The sequence below is a fragment of the Gracilinanus agilis genome, chromosome 2 (assembly GCF_016433145.1).
Source record: "Gracilinanus agilis isolate LMUSP501 chromosome 2, AgileGrace, whole genome shotgun sequence".
NCBI lineage: Eukaryota > Metazoa > Chordata > Mammalia > Didelphimorphia > Didelphidae > Gracilinanus > Gracilinanus agilis.
Window position 1 is genome coordinate 292,265,238 of NC_058131.1, and position 25,922 is coordinate 292,291,159.

Consider the following 25,922-nt stretch of genomic DNA (forward strand, 5'->3'; position numbering starts at 1 on the left):
TTTAAAAGAGTGAGTTATTTAAAGGGGTGGAGCTTTAAGATACCATCATTGATACTATCTTTGCAAAATGGTTATTGGAAAGGAGCAAATTCCTTTCTTGATTTAATGGGATTTAATTTCCCACCTTTTAATCAGTCATTCAACCAATTTGTCCCTGTGCATTATAAAAGCACGAGCAGTTCTGAAGGACAGTTCAGATCCCTGAACCAACCACTTGAGAAAACCTTGCTCCTGACATGATGTGGCTGCATACACTGATCCTGTACATCATTGCCTTCACAGTTCAGGGTAAGGTATTTCTTTCCCTTTCAAAAAAAAATCAGACAACTACTAATCTTTTTTTTTTATATAATGAACTTGTTTTTCCATGAACATGAGTGTTTCAATAAATAAAGAATAAACACAAACAAAAAAATGTTTACAAAACTGGTGACTTCTTTTGCATGGGGATTAGTCTTTCTGATAGAGTTCAAAATATGTACTCATTTTCCTGTGTCTTTTAATGGGAAGAAGTGGATTTGTGTTGCACATATATGTGCATACATGTTTATGGGTATGTGTGTGTGTGTATTTTAATGCACCATCAAGAGGAAGCTGATGCCTCCATTCAGAGTGATGGTTGTCCTGCTTAGAAAAATGTCTGGGTTTGTTTTAGTCTAGTGAATAGGTTCATAACTTGAAGACTGTGAGCTAGTTTTAAAAATGTTTCAACTTTATATCACTATGTTTGACTTCCTTTGCAGTTCCATGCATTTTATTTTATGTATTTAAAAACATTATTCTGATAAGAGCTGCAACTTCATCAGATTGTCAAAGGGGTCCATGACACAAAACTAAGATCTCATAATTTATTCTAGACTATACCCTGGGGAATGAGTGATTTAAAATAAAGTAGCACCTACTTATCATAAAAGCAATATGAGTCTAATGGCAAAGAAAGATGGAGCAACTATCAAGATAATGCAAAACAAAAAGGGGGGAACTCACCTTATATTTCCATTTAACTGCATATTCCGAATGCTGATATATCAGAGTTGGATAGAATCTTAGAGATGATCTACTTTAACACTCCCATCCTACAGTGGAAACTCAGAATAAGAGACAGAAAAGAGAAGATTAATTCAGTTGGAGACACTAGACAAGAAGCCAGGTAATTTATTGTAGAGCTCTTTCATTGTTTTTCCTTGTTGCCTCTCTGCAGAAGCCATTTCAAAATTACTCTTTTGGTCTGTCTTCCTAGTGAATTGTAATGCTCAATTAGAGTAAAAGAATAGTGAGCTTGAAGGGCATGGAGTTTTCCTGAATTAGGCCAATGAGTCCAGAGAAGATATAAGATAGGTACCAACAGGCAGAAAATATGGAAGTATAGTATTAGAGATCTAGGGGAGATTTATTTTGCTAATCAATAAGCTCTGTCAGATGGGCTAAATCATTTGCTCAGTCAGGGTCAGAGTTGTAAATGAGTGGAAAATTTATGAAGAAATGAAGAGAAAAGGAGAGAAATAAAAAAGATAGAGGCAGTAACTCATTATTAGCAAAACCAGAACTCAGACTTGTCTACTAGTTCACAATTCAAATATCTTCTTACCAAACCTTCTTACCTACCTATCCTCTGCTTTTTTTATACACTTGATAGACATACAGAAAGACAATTTTAGGTTTTATGTCAAGAATTCCCTAACAGTAGAATTGACTAGCTCAGGATAAAGTGGATTCCACTCCAATGGAGCTCATCAAGTAGCAGCTGGGTTAGTTGTAGTAGAGACTGCTTTTAGAGGTACAAATTGTACTGCTTAGACGCTAAAATCCCATCAAACACTGAAATTGTATGATTTTTTTGTATCTCTTTGGGATACATACCTAGTAGTGATATTACTAGATCAAAGGGTATGGATGGTTTTATAGTTCCTTGGGCATAATTCCAAATTGCCCTCCAGAATGATTGGATCAGTTCACAGCTCCACCAGTAATGCATTATTGTCCCAGTTTAGTGACATTCCCTCCAACATTTATCACTTCCCTTTCCTTTTGTATTGGCCAATCTGATGGATGTGAAGTGGTACCTTGGAATTGTTTTAATTTGCATTTCTCTAATCAAGAGTTATGAAGAAGTTTTTTTCACATGGTTAGTGATAACTTTGATTTCTTTATCTGAAAACTGTTTATTCATATCTCTTGATCATTTGTCAATTGGGGAATGGCTTGTACTTCTATAAATCTGATTTAATTCTCTATATATTTGAGAAACAAGACCTTTGTCGGAGAAATTTATTATAAAAATTTCACCATTTGTCATTTCCTTTCTAATCTTGGTTAGATGTGTTTTGTTTATACAAAAGCTTTTAAAATTAATATAGTCAAACTTACTCCTTTTATATCTGGTAATGTTCTTTCTTTTTTATCATAAATTCTTCCCTTCACAGATATTCTCAGATGAACTGTTCTATATTCCCCTAATATACTAGTAGTATCAACCTTTATTTCTAAATCATGTACCTATTTCGACTTCATCTTGGTATAGGGTGTGAGATATTGGTCTATACCTAGTTTCTGCCATACTCTTTTCCAGTTTTCCCAGGAGTTTTTAACGAATAGTGAGTGATTACCCCAAAAAGCTGGGATTTATGGGCTTATCAAAGACTACTTTGATGAGGTCATTTATCCCATATCTATCCCAATGATCCCCCAATTTATATTACCAGATTATTTTATGTTTACTGTTTTATAGCACCGTTAGAGATCTGGTACTGCTAGACCACCACCCATCACATTTTTTTTTCATTAATTCTCTTGACATTCTTGACTTTTTGTTCTTCCAGATGATTTTTGCTATTATTTTTTCTAGTTCTATTAAATAATTCCTGGGAGTTTGATTGTTATGGCACTGAATAAGTAAACTAAATTAAGTAGAATTATCATTTTTTAATATAATAGCTTGACCTATCATGAGCAATTAAAATTTTCCCCAATTTTTTAAATCTGACTTTAAAGTGTGAGAAGTGTTTTTTAATTGGGTTCATATAATTCCTGTGTTTGTCTTGGCAAATACATTTCGAGGTATTTTATATCATCTAGAGTGATGGGAATTTCTCTTCCTATTTCTTATTTGTTATGAGTAAGATTAGATTAGCTAGTTATTAGGTATTGATTATATATTGATTAGGAAGTACCTAGCAGGAAGGAGCTGGAGCTGGGAATTCCAGGTTGGAATGAAGGAGGAGGAAGTCTATGTGTGTTCTGTGTGTGGACTCCATTAGTGGTAGGCAAAAACTGTTGCCAGCCTGGGAGAACTCAGAGCAAATGACACCTTGCATGCTGTTTGCCCTTGGATCCTGTGTGGTGTGGCATTTAAGGAAAGAACAAGAGAAGAGGACAGTGCTTCAAGCAAACCCTTTACTACTTGGTTCCTGAGACAACTGTAGCTCCTGGCATCCAGACATCATCAGTGGATTGCAGTGAGAAATCCCAAAGTCACAAAAGCCCAGCTTTACTCAAGCCTGGCAGGTTCCAGGTGTGAGGCAGAAACCCAGAGACTCCAGGATAGCTCCTTGGGCCCTGTTAGTTAGATAGCTTAAATTAGTGTAGTGAATAAGTCCTTCCCTGTCCCTTTGGGTTTTGTTATTAGGTGTTAAGATTTTAGAGTAGTCATTCCTATCCCTCCTTTTAGTTGTTTCTAATTAAAACCCAATTTCACCTTGTTACCTTGTCAGTTAATTCAAGGCCTCTGGCCAGAGTGACAGTTGGCTGTTATTTTTCCAGTTGGGAGTGGTGTAGCTGTACAAGACTTCAGTGTCCAGTTTTAGTCTCTCTTACATCCCAGAGAGTGTTCCCACAAACCCCATAGTTGATTTTAATATCCCTGGTGACCCCATTACTTATATTTTCCTACATATTGCTGGACTTTTTTGGAAATATAAAAAAATATTGATGATTTATGTGAAGATTTTTGGTAACTCATAATTGTACTAATATTATTATTTCAACTAGTTTTTTAGTTGATTCTCTAGGATTCTCTAAGGAGACCATCATATCATCCTCAAAAGGAGATAGTTTAGTTCTTTCATTGTCTACTTTAACTCTTTGAATTTCTTTTTCTTCTCTTAATGCTAAAGCTAAGATTTCTACTACAACATTAAATAATAGAGGTAATAATAGGCATCTTGCTTCACCCTTGATCTTATTGGGATGGCTTCTAACTTAACCTCATTGTAGATGATACTGATGATTTTAGATGCTACTCATTATTTTAAGGAAAAGCCCCTTTATTCCTATGCTTTCTAGGAATAGGTGTTGCATTTTATCTAGACTTTTCTGCATCTGTTGAGATAATCAGGTGATTTTTGTTAGTTTGATTATTGATATAGTCAATTATGCAGATAGTTTTCCTAATATTAAACCAGTCTTGCATTCCTGGTATGAGTATCACTTAGTCATGGTGAGTTATCCTTCTAATATATTGTGATAGTCTCTTTGCCAGTTTTTCATTTAAGATTTTTGCATTGATATTCATTAAGGAAATTGGTCTGTAAATTCTTTCTCTATTTTTGGTCTTCCTGACTTAGGTATCAGTACTATATTAATGTCATAAAAAGAATTTAGTAGGACTCTTTCTTTGGCCATTTTACCAAGTTGTTTATGTAGAATAGGAATTAATTCATCTTAATATGTTCAATAGAATTCAATTCTGAATCCATCTGGCACTAGGGATTTTTTCTTAGGGAGTTCATTGATGACTTGTTCAATTTCTTTTTCTGAGATGGGATTATTTTGGTTTTTAGAATTAAAATGCAGTTTCTTTTTCTTTTTTATTTATTTTCTTTTTTAATTTATTTTTATTTTTTTAACATTAATATTTATTTTTTAGAAAAGTTAACATGGTTACATGATTTATGCTCTTACTTTCTCCTTCACACCCCGACCTCCCCACTCCCATGGCCAATATACATTTTTACTGGTTTTAACATGTGTCATTGATCAAGACCTATTACCAAATTGTTGATAGTTGCATTGATGTGGTAGTTTCGAGTCTACATCCCGAATCATATCCACCTCAACCCATGTGTTCAAGCAGTTGTTTTTCTTCTGTGTTTCCTCTCCTGCAGTTCTTCCTCTGAATATGGGTAGCGTTCTTTACCATAAGTCCCTCAGAATTGTCCTGGGTCATTGCATTGTTGCCAGTACAGAAGTCCATTACATTTGATTTTACCACAGTGTATCAGTCTCTGTGTACAATGTTTTTCTGACTCTGCACCTTTCGCTCTGCATTAATTCCTGGAGGTCTTTCCAGTTCACATAGAATTCCTCTAGTTTATTATTCCTTTGAGCACAATAGTATTCCATCACCACCATATACCACATTTTGTTTAGCCATTCCACAATTGAAGGACATACCCTCATTTTCCAGTTTTTGCCACCAAAAAAAGAGCGGCTATAAATATTTTTGTGCAAGTCTGTTTATCTATGATCTCTTTGGGGGTACAAAGCCAACAATGGTATGGCTGGATCAAAGGGCAGGCAATCTTTTATAGCCCTTTTAGCATAGCTCCAAACTGCCAGCCAGAATGGTTGGATCGGTTCACAACTTCACCAGCAGTGCATTAATATTCCAATTTGGCCACATCCCCTCCTACATTCATTATTCTCCCCTTCTATCATTTTAGCCAATCTGCTAGGTGTGAGGTGATACCTCAGAATTGTTTTGATTTGCATTTCTCTAATTATTTGAGATTTAGAACACTTTCTCATGTGCTTATTGATAGTTTTGATTTCTTTATCTGAAAATTGCCTATTCATGTCTTTTGCCCATTTATCAATTGGGGAATGGCTTGATTTTTTATACAATTGATTTAACTCCTTGTGTATTTGAGTAATGAGATCCCTGTCAGAGTTTCTTGTTATAAAGATTTTTTCCCAATTTGTTGTTTCCCTTCTGATCTTTGCTACATTGTTTTGGTTTCTACAAAAGCTTTTTAATTTAATATAATCAAAATCATGTATTTTACATTTTGTAATTTTCTCTAACTCTTGCTTGGTTTTAAAATCTTTCCTTTCCCAGAGATCTGACAAGTATACGTTTCTGTGTTCACTTAACTTATGTATAGTTTCCCTCTTTATATTCAAGTCATACACCCATTATGAATTTATCTTGGTGTAGGGTGTGAGATGTTGATCTAAACCTAATCTTTCCCATATTGTTTTCCAAATGTCCCAGCAGTTTTTTGTCAAATAGTAGAGTTTGTCCCAAAAGTTGGGCTCTTTGGGTTTATCATACATTGTCTTGCTGACGTCACTTACCCCAAGTCTATTCCACTGATCCTCCCTTCTGTCTCTTAGCCAGTACCATATTATTTTGATGACTGCTGCTTTATAGTATAGTTTAATATCTGGTGCAGCTAGGCCACCTTCCTTCACATTTTTTTTCATTATTTCCCTTCATATTCTTGATCTTTTGTTATTCCAAATGAACTTTGTTATAGTTTTTCCTAATTCTGTAAAAAAGTTTTTTGGTAGTTTGATAGGTATGGTGCTAAATAGGTATATTATTTTGGGTAGAATGGTCATTTTTATTATATTAGCTTGTCTTACCCTTGAGCAATCAATGTTTTTCCAGTTGTTTAGATCTAGTTTTCACTGTTGGAAAGTGTTTTGTAGTTGTTTTCGTATAATTCCTGTGTTTGTTTTGGTAGATAGATTCCTAAATATTTTATATTATCTAGGGTGATTTTAAGTAGTGTTTCTCTTTCTAACTCTTGCTGCTGTGATGTTTTGGAAATATATAGAAATGCTGATGATTTATGTGCATTTATTTTGTGTCATGCAACTTTGTTAAAGTTGTTGATAATTTCTACAAGCTTCTTAATTGATTCTCTAGGATTTTTTAAGTAGACCATTATATCATCATATCATCTACAAAGAGTTTTCTTACTTTCCCTTCTGTTTCTTATTTATCTTTTAATGTTTCTCTTGATTTTTGTGGTTGGATATCAAACTTCCCATTTAGTCCTGGTCTTTTCTTTGCAAATACTTGGAAATCTTCTATCTTACTGAATGCCCAAACTTTCCCCTGGAAGTATATAGTCAGTCTTGATGGGTAGGTGATCCTTGGTTGTAGACCCAGTTCTCTTGACTTTCTGAATATCATATTCCAAGACTTGCTGTCTTGTAGGGTGGAGGCTGCCAGATCCTTTGTGATCCTAATTGGTGCTCCTTGATATCTGAATTGTCTTTTTCTGACTTCTTGTAAATTTTTTTTCTTTTACTTGGAAGCTCTTGAATTTGGCTATTATATTCCTGAGGGGTTGTCTTTTCAGGGTCTTGTGTAGAGGGTGATCTATGGATCCTTTCAATGTCTATATTGCCCTCTTGTTGTAGAACTTCAGGGCAGTTTTGCTGAATAATTTCTTTTAGTATGGAGTCCAAATTTCTTTTCATTTCTGCTTTTTCTGGAACACCAGTGATTCTCAGACTGTCTCTTCTAGACCTGTTTTCTTGATCTGTTAATTTTTTAGTGAGATATTTCATGTTTCCTTCTATTTTATCAATCTTTTGACTTTGTTTTATTTGTTCTTGCTGTCTTGATACATCATTGGCTTCTACTTGCCCAATTCTTGTCTTTAGAGACTGGTTTTCTGCTATAAGCTTTTGATTTTCCTTTTCTATTTGGTCTGTCCTGTTTTCCAGCTGTTTGATTTTGGTTTCCAATTTGCTTATCAATTCTTTTGATTAAGGGGCATCTTTTTGAATTGCCCAATTCTAGCCTTTAGAGACTGGTTTTCAGCTACAATCTTTTGGTTTTCCTTTTCAATCTTGTCATTTCTGGTCTTTGATTTACTTGCCTCACTTTCCAATTTTGAAATTCTGCCTTTTAAACTTTTATTTTCTTGCCAGATCTCTTCCATCTTTCTCATAATCTCAAATTTGAACTCTTCAAGACCTTGTGACCCATTTTCATTGTTTTGGGAAGGTTTGGGTATGGTTACTTGTTTGTTCTCCTCCGCTGTTTGCTCTGTTGTCTGGATTTTTGCTGTGTAAAAGTTGTCGAGTGTTAAAGGTTTCTTCTTGATCTTTCTCTTCTGGGGTTCTTGATTCTGGCTTTGAGATGGGATTATTTTAGTATTCTATTTCCTATTCTCTTAACCTGGTCAATTTATATTTTTAAAAATATCCATCTATTTCACCAAATTGTCAGATTTATTTTCATAAAATAGCTCCTAATTTGATTTTCTTCTTTGCTCTTTTTAAGCCAAATAAGCAATGCTGTAGCTATTTCATTTGTTTTTTTTTTTCATAAAGCCAACTCCTACTCTTACTTATTAGTTCAATAGTTCTCTTGCTTTCAATTATGTTAATTTCTCCTTTCAGTTTTAGGATTTCCAATTTTCTCTTTAATTGGGGATTTTTAATTTGTCCCCCACCCCTTTTAGTTGTATGCCCAACTCATTCATATGTTTTTTTCTATATTATGGATATAAGCATTCAGAGATAAAACATTTCTCCTAAGCACTGCTGTCGGTGTATTTTATAAGTTTTGATATGTTCATTGTCATTCTCTTTAATAAAATTATTTATTGTTTCTATAATTTGTTCTTTGCCCACGTCATTTTTTGAATTAGATTATTTAGTTTCCAACTAAATTTTAATTTGTCTTTCCTTGCACGCTTACTAATTATAATTTTATTACATTATGATATGAAAAGGGTATTGCTTGTTTTTCCAGACTTTTTTTTTACTTTTAATTTTATCTTACAGGTGGGCTCTCTTCTCAAAGTAAAGAGTACATTCTCTTAAACTTCAGTTTTTCCTTGCTTTTACCCTCAGCTCTCATTCTGTTTTCTGTAGCTCTGACTTCTTCCACCGTGATATGATGACCTGTGGTTTGGGAACTCTGAAAGCTACCTCCCATTGCTGATTCAAAATCCTCTGCAGATTATTGATGAATTGTAGGACTTAGAGCCCCTTGTGCTGATCTTGAGGACTCACTGTAGGCTTAGGCAGGAATTCTGAATCTCACCCTGGACCTACACCAGCCAGGCATGCTGTAAAATAACTTTCCCTTGGACTTGGGGACTCAGTGCAGCCTACCCTCAGGCTACTACTAGTCAGATATGAACTGATAAGCTGGTCTGAGGTGAGATTCAGGTCTTCACTTCTGCATTTATCAGAAGATCAAAACCTTACTTTGAGTTTATACCAGCTTGGTGCATTGTAGACTGCCATATGATAGAACTTGGGGCCTCACTACAAGCTTGGGCAGGAGCTTTAGGCCTGAACTAGCCAGATGCCATGGACTGCTTCGTATTAGGGCTTGATGTCTCACTCTATGCTGGTGTAAGTGTTTGGGACTTCAAGGGAAAAGCTTGAGGTGCTCTGTTGTTGAGTCAGGTAGAGTCTTGGAGTCTCAAAGTTGACTTGTGCCCAGGTTTGAAGCCTAGAGCAGTAGGGGGTTGGGGGTTAGCTTGCACTCCTAGTGCAAAGTTTCATATCTGGCTCCCCTTTGATCCCAGTGAAGTAGACCTTCTCTGCCTATCTTTCCATTTTTTTCTACAGGAAATTTACTTCAAGTCATTCCCTTGGCTCTGTTACTCTAGCATTTGTTTTGAATTTCTATTTTAAGGTTGGCTTGAGAAGATTCTCAGAGAGATTCCAGCTTTTTAAGCTGGTACTCTACCATCTTGGCTCTGCCACCTCCCATGTTATTATTATTTTTTAATTAAAATATAACTTAGAAACTCTAATGGAAGGAAAAATTTTTGAAAGAGTTGGTTGACCAAGTTGTTTCTGTCGTAGTAGGGAGGGTTTTTTACTAAAGCATTAGGTAACAACATATCAGTTGATAAATAAAGATTAATTGCACTGTGTAAGTCACCCTTCATTGGGAAAGAGCAAAGCAATGTAATACCAGTGGAGGTCAGCATTAAGAGTATGCTCTTTCCAGATGCATTCTCTATGCAGAGTTCCTATATTTTCCATGGAGAATATGCATACTTTTTTGAGAATGAGTTCTAGGTTTGTGGGGGTAAGTAGTCTCTTGTTTCTTTTATTCCTACATTTTTGCATTAAATACATTTCTTTTGAACTAAGCATGTTTTCTGATCTACTAATGAAGGTCATGTGGGAGTTCATGTACTGTGGTTTGGAGAATTTTATGAATGATAAAATTCCTAAAATATAGGACAGCATTTTAGGGGTCCATGGTTGAGAGGAGTCATTGATCCCATATATGGTACCAAATCAGACAGCTTTCAAAAAAATGAATGCATTGTAAATACTAGACAAAGGCAATTAATTATTCTTCCACCCTATTGTATTTGTTTTATCTCAGTTACCTATCAAAATCTGACTGGTGTGGTTTCTAGCCAATAAGCATACATAGTTTATCTATATGACCTTCCTCCAACTTTCCTTGGGTAATCCTCAGATTAAACTCCCTGAAAAGGAGGATTTCTTATATCTTTAGTGCATAAAGCTTTTGAATTGACTTTGTTCAATTTATTTGTCAGTAAAAAGCTCAAAGTTATGTTACCACTTAGTCTTTTTATACTCCAGAATTCTGACATAAAGGAGGAACTTTGGTTTGAGAACCAAGTCGCAGATTCCCTGGCACCCAGGGAAGATCTCTTTGGTTAATATTGTAAAAAATTCATTGCTATTTCCCCAGTTAGAAGAAACTAGTAAATAGTGTCTCAAGATCTATTTATCATCTCTGATAAGGATGGCTTAGTTGATAAGAAAGTAACTGGACAGGTGAGATGATCTTGACTGTTAACTTATAGCTGCTTCTCTGAAGTGCCATTGAGTCACAAGTTTATTATATATGAAAATTCAAACTCCCGTTCACCCTTAAGCACAGAGAAAGTTTTATAGCTTTGTAGACATTACAATTAGTTTAGACAACATACAGAAACCTCAAAAACTTCAAGATGAAGATAAGAACCAGACTGGAACTTCAGCTACATGATTATCAGCAAGCTAAGTCTGAGAATGCTTTTCTCAGGGGCAAAATGCTCCTGCTAAACTAAGGTTTCAGCCTTGGGTTGCCAAGCAGCTGCATTTCTGGCCAAAGGGGAAGAATGTTAACCTCTTGGCTACTGGTTTGCTAAGAGCTTAAAGCTTTTCAATAAGACTGCATTGCTTTTTAAGAAAAGGTGTGGCTCATGAAAAGGAGTCAAAGGAGGAGTCTCAGATTTTCATCTATTTGAGACTGTTTCTCTTATTTGCTTCCCACAAACAGTGGTATACAAGTATCACACATTTTTATTTCTCTAATAATAGCATTTCATGTCCATTTTTCTCCATTTAAATTCAAGAAAACTCAGCAACTTATAGGTAATAAACCTGAAGCCTAGAGAAAACAGTCACTTCCCAAGATGGCCCTCTAGGATTGGGCAGAAGTGGGCAGAGCTGTGCAGAGTTCTTGACTTCTTGTGATTCTATTACTTGATTCTGCTGTCTCTCCAGTGACACAGTCTTCTCTCCTCTCATTCTGTCACAGGGCAGCAGCCTTCAATGCCGATAGTGGACACAGAATATGGGAAAGTCCAAGGCACTCAAGCAATACTACAAGGATTTGACATACCTGTCCATGTTTTTCTGGGGGTGCCTTTTGCCAAACCTCCCCTGGGACCTCTGAGATTCACTCCACCCCAGCCTCCTGAGCCCTGGAACTATGTGAAGAACACCACTACATACCCTCCAGGGTAAGCCATCAGTCTTTATCTTCTTGTGATGGGTGGGATTGAAAGGGGATTCTTATTCTTGGATTAGTTTCTAGTCAAACCATTCTGTCCTCCCCTATTTTCCTATTTTTTATTTCCTATTATTTTATTTTAATAGGAAATAATCCCATTTTTAATTTCAATCCCTTGGCTTAGGCTCTGTCAGGACTTACAATGTTTGGTGGAGAAGAACTTCTCAAGTTTTCACATTGGGATGCTCCTGAGATATGAAATGATTCATCTACTTTGGAATGTCAGTCAAAATGAATAAATAATGCGCCTATAATAGTACTCAAATCCAGATAAATGCTGCTTACTTGGTTCCTTTGATCATTTATATTTAACTAAATTCCTGGACACACATTACCTGGAAGAATGGCAGATGCTCTTTGCTTCTATTGTTCAGCCATGCCAGGACTATCCTTATTCATAAATCATTCTCTTAATTACCCTGAATGGGTCCACTGTATATAAAGCAGGTGGTTTGGGACAAAAAGTCTTCCAATAAATAAAAATCCTAGCCTCAGCTCTGCTACTTTTTAAATGAGGTCTATGGCTTGTGATTCAATATCCCTATGTTCTCATTTTTGCATTAGGGATGAGAGAACTACTGTACTTATTCTATAAGTTTACTGTGTAGATAAAAAAGGTTTTGCCACCCAAAGAGCACACTTATAAATATTTTCTTACAAGTCTGTTTATCTATGATGTCTTTGGGGTACAATTCCAGCAATGGTATGGCTGGATCAAAGGGCAGGCATTCTTTTATCGCTCTTTGGGCATAGTTCCAAATTGCCATCCAGAATGGTTGGATCAGTTCACAAATCCACCAGCTATGCATTAATGTCCCAATTTTGCCACATCCCCTCTAACATTCATTACTCTCCCCTTCTCTCATTTTAGCCAATCTGCTAGGTGTGAGGTGATACCTCAGAATTGTTTTGATTTGCATTTCTCTAATTATTAGATATTTACAACACTTTCTCATGTGCTTATCAATAGTTTTGATTTCTTTATCTGAAAATTGCCTATTTATGTCCCTTGCCCATTTATCAATTTGGGAATGGCTTGATATTTTATACAAATGATTTAGCTCCTTTTATAATTGAGTAATTAGACCTCTGTCAGAATTTTTTGTTATAAAGATTTTTTCCCAGTTTGTTGTTTCCCTTCTGATTTTGGCTGCATTGTTTTTGTTTGTAAAAGAACCTTTTTAATTTAATATAATCAAAATTATTTATTTTACATTTTGTAATTTTCTCTAACTCTTGATTGATTTAAAAATCTTTCCTTTCCCAGAGATCTGACAAGTATACTTTTCTGTGTTCACTTAACTTATTTATAGTTTCCTTCTTTATATTCAAGTCTTTCACCCATTCTGAATTTATGTTGATGTAGGGTGTGAGATGTTGATCTAAACCTAATCTCTCCCATATTGTTTTCCAAATTTCCCAGCAGTTTTTGTCAAATAGTGGATTTTTGTCCCAAAAGTTGGGCTCTTTGGGTTTGTCATACACCGTTTAGCTGATGTCACTTACTCCAAGTCTATTCCACTGATCCTCCCTTCTATCTCTTAGCCAGCACCATATTGTTTTGATGACTGCTGCTTTATAGTATAGCTTAATATCTGTTATTGCTAAGTCACCTTCCTTAACAGTATTTTTTTCATTATTTCCCTTGATATTCTTGATCTTTTTTTCTTCCAAATAAACTTTGTTATAGTTTTTTTTTCTAATTCAGTAAAAAACTTTTTTTTGTACTTTGATTGGTATAGCACTGAATAAATAAATAATTTGGGTAGAATGGTCATTTTTATTATGTTAGCTAGTCCTACCCATGAGCACTCAATGTTTTCCCAATTGTTTAGGTCTAGTTTTAATTGTTTTGACAGTGTTTTGTAGTTATGTTTGTATAATTCCTGTGTCTGTTTTGGTAGCTAGATTCCTGAGTATTTTATATTGTCTATGGTGATTTTAAATAGTATTTCTCTTTCTACCTCTTGCTGCTGTGATGTGTTGGAAATATATAGAAATTCTGATGATTTATGAGCATTTATTTTGTATCCTGCAATGTTGCTAAAGTTGTTGATTATTTCTACTAGCTTTTTAGTTGATTCTCCAGGATTTTTTAAGTAGACCATCGTATCATATGCAAAGAGTGATAGCTTAGTCTCCTCATTACCTATTTTAATACCTTCAATTTCTTTTTCTTCTCTTATTGCTAAATTGGAAATACTAAAAATCAAAGGATAAATTTAAAAAATCAAAAGTAAAAGAACTATTGAATTAATAAATAAGACTAGAAGCTGGTACTTTGAAAAAACAGATAAAATAGACAAAGTACTGGTCAACCTAATAAAAAAAAGAGAGAAGAAAACCAAATTAACAGTATCAAAGATGAAAAGGAAGACCTCACCTCTAATGAAGAGGAAATTAAGGCAATCATTAAAAACTATTTTGCCTAATTATATGGGAATAAATTTAGCAATCTAGGTGATATGGATGAATATTTGCAATAATATAAATTGCCTATATTAACAGCAGAAAAAAATAGAATATTTAAATAATCCAATATCAGAAAAAGAAATCGAACAGGCCATCAAAGAACTCCCTAAGATAAAATTGCCAGGGCCTGATGGATTCAAAAGTGAATTCTAACAAAATTTCAAAGAACAATTAATCTCAATACTATACAAATTATTTGATATAATAAGCAAAGAAGGAGTCTTACCAAAGTCCTTTTATGACACAAATATGGTATGTATTCCAAAGTCAGGTAGATCAAAAACAGAGAAAGAAAATTACAGACCAATCTCCTTAATGATCATAGATGCAAAAATCTTAAATAGAATACTAGCAAAAAGACTCCAGCAAGTGATCAAGAGGGTTATTCGTCATGATCAGGTGGGATTTATATAAGGAATGCAAGCATGGTTCAACATTAAAAAACCATCCACATAATTGACCATATCAACAAGGAAACCAACAAAAACTACATGATTATCTCAATAGATGCTGAGAAAGTCTTTGACAAATACAACACCCATTCCTACTGAAAACACTAGAAAGTATAGTAATAGAAAGTCCTTTCCTAAAAATAATAAACGCTATATTTCTTAAACCATCAAGAAGTATCATATGCAATGGGGACAAATTAGAAGCCTTTCCAATAAGATCAGTTGTGAAACAAGGATGCCCATTATCACCTCTATTATTTAACATTGTACTAGAAACTCTAGCAGAAGCAATAAGAGAAGAAAAAGAAATTGAAGGTATTAAAATAGCCACATATTTTTCAATAACAATCATTTTTTAATATTTTTCAAAGGTAAGTTTGGTATGTTCTCTGAACTTGTGGGGTTAATGAAAGCCACCCAGTATTGTGAGGAGGCAGCCTGCCTTAATTTTTCATTCCCTGTCTTCTCTGAGTTATTCCACTTCAAGGATCAGGAGGAGCTTAGAAGCAGTTCCAGACACCTACGTGTGGGGATTGGGAAACCTGAAGTTTCTGTTTGGGGAATAAAGGTCTTTACACATTAACTCACTATTTGCTGGTCTGTTGTAGAGGGACCTTTAAGGGAATATCTGCAATAAGACATCTAATTGGGGTGTGTGTGTTATATGGCCTATGAGTAATAAACTATAATGTTCCTTTATATTTTCCTGGAGCTGAGTAGAGATATTGATCATAATAATTCCTATAATGTGGGTGTTAGTAAGAGAAAAGTCACAAAGGGGAAACTGAGTGGGAAATCCATCCTCCTTTGATCTGCCTTGCAGATTTTCAGGGTTCATGTGTGACTTTGTCATCCATCACAAACTTGACTGCTCCCAGCAATTAGGAGAGTAAGAGAGCAAGGTCCAAGAATACCCTAATTATGATTAGGTAAAACTGTTGGGATATGGTTTTGCAACTAGCTGCCATTGGGGTTACCTCAATGTTAAATAAGACAGAATGATTTCTGCACTACCTCTACTTTAATATAAGTCTATTCCCCTTTTTCTTCTTTTATTCTTAAAATCATTAAATACTTTTTCATAGTCAGAGTTGAAAGAGACCTTATGTATTATATATTTCTCCTCTCTTATTTTATCAAAGAGAGAACTAAAGCTGAAATTAGTTACATCACATATCCAAAGTTCAATAGAAAGTTTGATGGACATTTTACAAATTGAAAGAAAATCAGACTCACTTTGTCATTTGTCAAACCTGTAGCACTGTTGAGAGGATTGGACCTAAGTTGTCTTCTTGTCTCTATTACTTATTTCCTATATGACTTTGGACAAGTTGTTTTCCTTCTAAGGATCTTAGTTTACTTATTTGTAAAATAAAGATATTTGACTAAGTGATCTTCAAGCTTTAAATCTTTGATCATATGATGCCCACATGTCTTATAATGATGTTACTAAAAAGAAATTATTTTCTCATGTTTCCTTTCACAGATGTTCCCAGAATCCAGGTGTATCAAGTAGACTTTCTAGACTTTTCTCTATTAGGAATGAAACCATTTCATTTACACATTCTGAAGATTGTTTGTACCTAAATATTTACACACCAGCTAACCTGACAAAGAAAACCAAGTTACCGGTAAGAAATCTAGAGCAAAGGTTGGTTATGACTTGGAGTCATGACCTGTTAACTCCTCCCATCTTTGTGTCTTTGCACAAGCTGCCACTGATACCTAGAATACAATCCTTCCCCACTTCTACCTTTTAGGACCCCTCATTCCCTTCAGAGTTCCATTTAAATACCACATATATTGTCTTTATTTTTTCAATTTCTTGTCCTCCACAAAATAATTGCCTTAACTTTACATGTTTGCATATATCTAGTTATGTATACATTCTCTTGCATTTCAAAATGTAAGCCCCTTAAGAATGGAAACTGGTTTTGTCCTTGTTTCCCAACACAAAGCACAGTGTCTTATCCCTAATTGATGCTTAATGGACACTTGTTGATTGACTGATTGCCTGACATTTACAAAGTACCTTCACAAATATTCTTGAGTGAAATGAATGAATGAATGCATGAAAAAAGATTTCCTTGAAGTGAGTAACATGGGATCAGAATATCAGACCTAGAAAAGAGTTTAAGGGTCACAATCATTATACAGATCAACAAGTTAGTATTTAGAAAAAGGAAATAATTTGCTTCAGGTCCCAGAGCAAGTTAGTGGTACAATCGGGTCTAGAATACAAGTCTTTTGGTTCCTATTCCAATGCCATTTCTACTATATAACACCAATTTCCTAAAAAATGGGGTTAAATAAATCACATGGTCTGGGTAGTCTGGACATTTGTTTTCTGGGGTTCTTTTCAATTCCAGGTTCCTTGTACTAAAAGAATTTTCCCTTTCATTTCCCAGGTGATGGTATGGGTCCATGGAGGAGGTTTGTTTATGGGTGGGGCTTCAACCTATGATGGATTAGCCCTATCAGCCTTTGAGAATGTAGTGGTGGTTACCATTCAGTACCGCCTTGGAATCTTGGGGTTTTTTAGGTAAGAACTGAAGTATAAAAACTCAACCGACACAGAACAAGAAGTGTCCCTAGGGCTGGTGATATATCCTCCCTTTGGTATTCCCAATCTCCCATCTCTAAAATTCTCTAATTCTCTTTGAAAAACATGAGTGTAGTTAACTCACTCTGACAGAGAATATTTCTATCTCCTGCATTAATTTGTTGATACATGTCTGGGCCTATTGTAATGTAATATCCTTGACATGACAGGGTCTTTGTTAAGTGATAAGTGGTAAGAATGGATTAATGACTCTTTATATATTCACTCATTCCTTTTGTACGTATTGAATACCTTCTTTATGGAAACTACAGAATTCAGTTGAACAAATATTTTAAATGCCCAATATGTATTGGTTGAGGATTGCCAGGAGGAGCTGGACAAAGATGGGCTTGGCAGTAATCTTGCTTTCAAGCAAGACTACTAATGGGAGGAAGATGAACTAAACACATAGATATGATACTTGGGAGAGCAAGAAAAAAAAAACAAGTGAACATCTCATGAGAAATTTGAGCAGGGAAAATTCCATTTGATATAAAAGGGAATAATGTCCAGGGAAGGTTTATGGAAGTGGTATCACCTACTTTTTGAGATTGAAAGGAAAAGAGACACTTGTACAGATATTTAAGGGGAGAAAAGAAGAGTTCATTCCTGGCATGAGGGATATGTGAGTAAAGAAATGAAGACAGGAGAAACCAAGATAAGAAAATGGGACACAATACATTCAAGTAGGACTGAAATGGAAGACATGTGAAAGGGAATAATTCGAGAAAAGCCTGACTAGTGAGGTTGGAGTCAAGTTGTCCTGAAGCTGGAATGCCAGGGTCAGAATTTTATTTGTTAGGAAAATAGGAATCACTAAACTATTTTTGGTAGAGGGAGTTTGAAAACTAAGGGAAGCATGAAAAAATATTACAAAGGCAGTGGTATGAGAGATAGATGAGAAAGCAGATAGACTAGAGTCAAAACATTTTTTGCTACTTACAGAATACAAAATATTCCTTAAATACTTTAAAAAATTAAATGCTGGTTAAATATGAGGTTTGGCTGTTTTGAAAGGCTTTAAGTAAAGGCCTTTACTGAAATGTTTTGTCTTTTCTACCAAGTCCATTATGGAGAAAGTACTCACCTCTTGGGCCATCATGGCTTGTTTGAAATGTGACTTCCCAGAGTAGCATATATCTAGTAATCTAATTCCTCCAATTAAATCTCCTCCAAATTCAATATAGTAAAGTAAATTGTCACAGAAAATATAATGGATTTGGAGTCAGAGGATGTGATTTTAAAACACTTCTGCATTCAAATATTAGTTCTTCTACTACTTTTTTATGTAACTTTGGACAAAACAATTCTTCTGGCCAGACACTGTTTTGGGGAAATATTCTATCTTATACTTGACAATTGCATAACTAACTAATTTGGAAAAGTCTGTATATTCATTCTATATTTTACTAGATTATCTTCTTTAGGGATTTTTTTATTTATTCACAAATTAGTAATTGTATTATAAAGCAGTAATCAAGAAGGAAACAAAGACTTTTAGAAAACCCAAAAAAACCCTAAATTACTACAAATTGATGGAGCTGCCCTAGTTGAACTCTGAGATTATTTGATTTGATTTGATAGTCTTATTCTGTGGGTTTGCATTTGTTCAAAGTCATAACTCATGAGTTACCACCAATATTTTATATTTACTAGTCAGACAAAGGACAGAGTTAGTTCAAAAGGAAGGCATTTAATAGATGGAATATCTTGCTTCCTTCAAAACTCACCTCAATTATCATCTCCAACATAGGCCCTTTCTTGTTCTCCTCATTGGCTAATTCCTCTTTATCCCTCCAAAATAAACTTTCATTTGATTTGTATATATTTTGTACTTCTACTTTAAATATGAGTTTAACTCATACAATTTAATCTCTTTGGGATAGAAACTGTTTGTTTCTGGTGCCTGGTATATAGTATATTCTTAAAATTTTTGGTTGAATGGTTAGATGACACATCTCTGTTGATTGCTACATTGGTTTCATGACTCTACTCTTTGCTAGACTTAGTTTTGTCTCTCTCTACCTTTTTTACCAGGCTGGTGGTTACTGAACTATATGTACTTTGCTGTCATGTGCTGGACTTCCCTTCTTTGATGTCATCTACTAGGCTTTCTTCCCCCTTTTATTAAGATGAAGAGGTTAGAAATTCTCTCCCTCACAAGGATATACTCATTCTCCTTCTGTACATAATTGCTGAGTCAATGAGCCTCTATACTTAGCCAAGCAGTCAGCAAAAGTAAGCAGAATGAACACAGGTAAAGATTCATTCTATGAGCATGTCAGTGAATATCATAATCCTCTCCTTTTTTTCCAGTGCAGATTTATAGTCCATTAGTCTAGACAGTATTCAGAGACATTAGCAAGTTCTCTTTAATATATTTCCACTATATCTCTGTTTGGGATAATATGTCTCCCAAATATATTCCATGGATTTCACCCAAAATAAGGCTGCAGGAGTTATGTTGAGGTTTGATGGATGAAACTTCCATATCCTCAAGATCTTATTTGATTGAAGAAGTACACAAAGGAAATTAAGGACCAAATAAAGGATTAAGTGAAGCATTTGGATCATATTCCAGAAAAACAATTCTGGTTCATATGTATATCTTTGCTCAGTCCAAACATTCTGCCTCTCCATATCAAATACTGGCAAAGCAGTTTATGCTAATTGTCAAATGAGAGGTTCCAGTGGTAATAATTCTTAGCTATTGGAATTCAGAGGAGGGAAACAATCACTATGGACTTGGGTATCCTTGTTTCCTGGAGTAGGTAGGATGTGAACTGAAAATTTTCACATATAGAGGATGGGGAAAATATTCCAGGCCAGTAAATCACATGAGAAAAAAGGACTAAGAAGGTTTGGTTGGGAATGGGAAAGATTTGGACACTAAAAACCTGGGAATTTAATCCAGGCCCTGTTAGAGGTATCAACCTTTAATTAAGTATCCAAGAGATGAACTGGGTCATGGAATTAATAAAAAAATTAGAAGATCTTTTCATTACTTTCATAATTCTTACATCTAATAGGTAAAGAAGTTGTGTAGGATGGATTTAAATTAATATCCATGACTTTAAGTTTTATATTTTATGAAGTTTATTATCTAACAAAATAGAACCACGTGATTAAATTTTTTCTACCTGCTCAAAATCTCCACTCCACCAAAGCTTCAACAGGAAGGAAAGAGAGCTAGACATGGAATTCCACCCAATTTATATCCTGTCTACATCAGCACATAAGGACAGGAAGTGAATAGGGTGCTGGGAATTGTAGTTTTGCTGGGGATTGCATTTTTGCTGGGGAACATAGTTTTTAGGGTAACAGATTCAAATTACACAATCCCCCTGGGATCCTTTGGGAGACTGGTTATGTAAGCATAACCAACTTATAAATTATAATTTGGGGATAAAAGGGAAAGAGAACAAAACCAATGATTGCTAGGCACATTGACAAAAAGCCAATTGAGGGTAGTCCCCTTTGGCATAAGTATACATACAAAATAAATGTGTTCAAGCACCCCCAGTTCAATTTCACTACAACCCAAAGTTCATTCTGCATCTTTTGGTGCATTGTGAGGTTTTTGCAGGCATCTCCATGGTGCCTTCTCCAAGCAGTTCACTTCCTGTGTTCTCGGATGTAGCTAGTTTCTTAACTTTTATAAAACTAGAATTGTATGACAATTATACAATCCCCCTCTGAAAAAGGTGTTGACAAAGACATGGATCAACTCAGGATACATTAATTTCCACTAAGAAAACAGCTTTATAAAAAAACAGTAGTATAGCAACTAATTCAAGAAAACCTTTTGGGTCTGAAACATCACTAAGAATATAGATCATTCTGGTGAAGGTAGATTAATCTGAAGAGTTAAAAACCATCCAGAAGTTACTAGGCTTCATGGAAAATGCTCCCTCTTTGGAGCCATTCAGGGGTACCATGGTGCCTAGAAAAATCTTCCCAGCTCCTTTGGTATGAGACTGTAACAGCTGCAAAAGGCATGTCTTTATATGTCTCATCCATCACATTTTTATAAATGCAGAGGTGAGGAATAATGTATAGCACTTCACTTCAGTGACTAAATGAACCCTTACCTCTTGTTACAAACAACTCAAAGGTACTTTTACAATGGTATCTTCTCCAGTCTAGTCATATGAGGAAGTACAAATAAAGACAATGTAACAGCACATATAGCTAATTTTCAAAACACAGTAACTTAAAATGATTCAGTGTAACATAACTTAAATAAAATAAAATCTTAAAACAAGCAATCAGCAAATACAGTGTATGTGACAGGATACAGGCACTAAATTCAAGAGTTCTTTTTTCCAATTCTAATACAGAGATTTCTCATAAAACAATGGAGTCTGAAAAGACTTAAAATCTACCTCCAGACTTTTTAAGGTTCCTTCCCCTCCCCAGTATCATCCATCTAGGTTCCTTTTGATCACACCTCTGGGATCTCCCATAGTGAAGGAAAATTAAGAGCTGAACATAGTGTGGAGGAATACCATATTGGATGTATTGGAGAGACTTGGCAGGCCAGAATGGCAAGGGGGTATAGAGAGATGAATCTCCTCCTGAATTGTAGGATTACCCAAGCTAATCACAAGGACCAATGCACCCATGAATAGTTGGAAAAAAAGATATAATAAAATTGGGAGCTATTTGAGATAGGTAATGCACTGCCCTTTTATAGAGTGGGCCATGCTTGCAATTCTACTTCCTCTCTGTAGTTTGGACCTTAGAAGTGTCACACTGTAAAGTGACCTTCCTTCCCCTGTCCACTAGGGGGTAAAAACACCAGGAAATAGATTGCTTTCCCTGCCATGTGGAGAGGGGGTTAAGAGGGTACAAGCTCTCCTCACATAAAAACCCTTTAAGAGGCTAATTATTGCCTAAGGGAAAAACACCTGGGCTTCCAAGGCAAGTAGCAAGTGAGTACTCAGGTGTTGGCAATGTAAGGGAAAGAAGGATTTATACTTTCCCAGCTTTTTTGAAGATTGGCTCCAATTACTTCCAGCTTGTCTGCAGCAATCAACAACAATAACAGCAAAACAACAATAGTAATAAGATCAGTACCAGCACCAGAAGGAGGAGCAGGAGGAACAGGAGCAATGGCTCTGCAAGGACCACCCAGGCAGTGAAGAGAAATGTGGTTTCTTTTCAAACTAATCTACTCAGAGAGAATCAAGGGTTCTAAACATCCCTTCAAGGTTGCCATAAATGTAGAATTTAAATTAATATCTAATACTTCAAGTATTATATTTTATAAAGTTTATTATCTAGCAAAATAGAACCATGTGACTAAGTTTCTTTTACCTGCTCAAAAATCCCCACTCCACCAAAGCCATGACAGGAAGGAAAGAGAGCTAGACACGAAACTCTAACCAATTTATATCCCGTCCAAATCAGCACATAAGGACAGAAAGTGAGTAGGGTGCCAGGAATTGTAGTTTTGCTGAGGATCATAGTTTTTAGGGTAACAGATTCAAATTACAGAGGTGCTATTTATGACATAAAAATCACAAAATCAAAAGTTGAACTGGATTCACTGGAGATATGAACAATCAGCATTACTCCAAATTTTACCATATAACTAGTTATTTCTAATAGTGATATCAATATTTTAAATGTTTTATATATGTTATGAAACTTACTACTCACTGATCTATGAGGTAGGTGCTATTATTAATTATTTTACAGATTAGGAAAATAAAATGTAGATATATTGTGACTTTCTCATGATTATATAATTAAGTATCAAAGTCAGATGTGAAAAAAAAGCTTCTCCTATCTGTCTATATAATTAAAAAAACCTTTACCATCTCTCTTAGAATCAATCCTAAGTATTGGCTCCAAAGCAGAAGTGTGATGATAACTAAACAATTAGGTTTAAGTGACTTGCTCAGGATCATACAACTGGGAAGTACATGAGGCCAAAGTTCAACCAAGAACCTCCCATTTCAATTCCTGAATCTTTATCCAATGAGTAACCTAACTGCACTTCACCACCTCAGTCATTTTATTTATACTGTACTATATTAAGCTACTTTTCATTTTTTTAACAATACCTTCTGTCAGAGGAGCCACTTGTTGCCTATCATTCTTTTTTCCCCCTTACATCTATCCATCAATCCATCCATACATCTATCCATATCTCTTTTCCTTTCCCTTGCAGTACTGGAGATGAACATGCCTGGGGGAATTGGGGTTGCTTAGACCAAGTGGCAGGACTCCAGTGGATCCAGAAGAATATTGCCAACTTTGGAGGAGACCCAGGCTCAGTGACCATCTTTGGCGAAGCTTCAGGAGGTTTTAGTGTTTCATCACTGGTGAGATTATTGGGTGTCATGCCTTGTTTCAGAGGGTTCTGTTGATTTTTCTGAATTCAGGGTGAGAATTCCTGCAATAAACAGATATTTCTAGTGTAAACAGCAATTTCTGTTCTTCTAAGAGTAAGCTAGAGACTATATGTAACTCAAGGCAGTGGATTTGTTCACCAGATAGTGAAATATCTATGACTTAAACACAGAATTGGCTATATCACATGATTAGTTTTAGACAGCTAATAATAAAGATCTATGGGTTATAGAATGTATTCATTTTTTAAAATAGCATTCTTTTATAACAATGGCAACAACTTACATTTTGTAGTACTTTAAAATCACTTTCGTCTCAGATAACACATACATTAGGTAATACAAACATTTTTCTCATTTTAAAGGTGAGAAAACTAAGGCTTAGATAGTTGAAGTGACTATAGTTTACTCAACCTCATATCTCCAGATGCCAAATCCAGTGTTTTTTCCCATGTCCACTTAATTCAAAGTATCCCCAATAGATAAACCAACCAAAATTTGTGAAGTTAGAAGGAGAGTTATTGTACTCGTGAGTAGTAGGTTGATGTGGGATTAAGTGACATAGAATGGTATTCCAACCTTTTGGGGACCTTTCACTGCCCACATTATCTGCCTTCTCTCTCTAGTCTTCAATCTTTATCTATCTCTTGTCTTTTTGCCTGCTGCTTACAAAAATTCTGACATGTCCCCCATTCTTTAAAAAAATACTTTTTTCCTGGGTTAAGATGGTGGCAGAGCAAAAAGCAGCTGCTTAAGCTTTCCTAACCCACACATATAGGACTCCTCAAGAGGACATAAAAACAATCCAGATGAGTGAAGGAACCACACAACAGAGTGAAGCATTGAAGGTATGTGGGATCAGGACATTTCCATGATATGAGGGGGCAAAATAGCTCTCACTAAAATGCGAGCTGAGCAACCCCTTCCCCCACACACACACCACCTAGAGGGCCAAAGCTAGCTCACAAAAGTTAAAGCAAGTTTGTGGGATCCATTAAGTCCTTGGCAGCTACCTGGCATCACCAGGGCCTGCTCCTGAGAAAAGCAAGACTTAAGACCCCAAGGTGCTAAAGGACACTTGGACTTTGAAAACAGACCTGGAGCTCAGGAGCAGACAAAAGGTACAGAAGTGGATCCCGAGAGCAGGCATGGACCTTGGGTGGGGACCCAGTACAGAAGGGTGCATGACTGTAGAAGCAACACCCTGAGACTATTAAAGGAGCTTCAGGCAGAGGAACAAGCAAGGGGACTAACAGGAGGCTTGAACCTGAGAACAAATTGACCTAAAACCTCAGGAGCCTGAAAAACTCAGACAGACCCTGGGTGTGAGGATAAAGCTAAGATGGTACTGGGCTAAAAATGGCAAGCCAGACACAAGAACTCTAGAAGAGAAAGAACAAGAAGAAATCTTTAACACTCAACAACTTTAACACAGAAAAAATCCAGACAACAGAGCAAAGAAGAGGAGAACAAACAAGTAACCATATCCAAAATTTCCCCAAAAAAAGAAAATTGGTCACAAGCTCTTGAAGAGTTCAAATCTGAGATTATGAGAAAGATGGAAGAGATCTGGCAAGAAAATAACAGTTTAAAAGACAGAATTTCCCAATTGGAAAGTGAGGCTCAGAAATAAAATGAATTGATAAGCTAATTGAAGACCAGAAATGACCAGTTGGATGCCTTGAAGAAGCAAACAGACCAGATTAAAAAGGAAAACCAAAAGATTATAGCTGAAAATAAGTTTCTAAAGGCTAGAATTGGTCAATTTTTTTAAAAAATGCCCCTAAATCAAAAGAATTGATAAGCAAATTGGAGACCAAAATCAAACAGCTGGAAGACAGGATGGACCAAATAGAAAAGGAAAATCAAAAGCTTATAGCAGAAAACCAGCCTCTAAAGACAAGAATTGGGCAAGTAGAAGCCAATGAGGTATCGAGACAGCGAGAACAAAGAAAGCAAATTCAAAAGATTGATAAAATAGAAGGAAACATGAAGTATCTCACTAAGAAATTCACAGATCAAGAAAACAGGTCTAGAAGACACAATTTGAGAATCAATAATCTTCCTGAAAAAACAGAAATTAATAGAAATTTGGAATCCATACTAAAAGAAATTATTCAGCAAAACTGCCCTGAAGTTCTACAACAAGTGGGCAACATAGACATTGAAAGGATCCATAGATCACCCTCTATACGAGACCCTGAAAAGACAACCCCCAGGAATATAATAGCCAAATTCAAGAGCTTCCAAGTAAAAGAAAAAATTTTACAAGAAGCCAGAAAGAGACAATT

At 35.5% G+C, this 25,922-nt stretch overlaps 1 protein-coding gene across 1 annotated transcript in view; it reads left to right on the top strand.

Moving 5' to 3' along the window:
* Positions 1-203: 203 nt before the first annotated feature.
* The window catches only part of LOC123233655 (liver carboxylesterase 1-like), a 70,185-nt gene continuing 44,466 nt past the window's right edge, over positions 204-25,922 (top strand). The window contains exons 1-5 of the mRNA XM_044659717.1: positions 204-288; positions 11,492-11,696; positions 16,157-16,301; positions 17,079-17,212; positions 23,451-23,604. Of these exons, the coding sequence (XP_044515652.1) occupies positions 237-288; positions 11,492-11,696; positions 16,157-16,301; positions 17,079-17,212; positions 23,451-23,604 (690 nt within the window). The 5' untranslated portion in view covers positions 204-236. The remainder of the gene's footprint in view (positions 289-11,491; positions 11,697-16,156; positions 16,302-17,078; positions 17,213-23,450; positions 23,605-25,922) is intronic.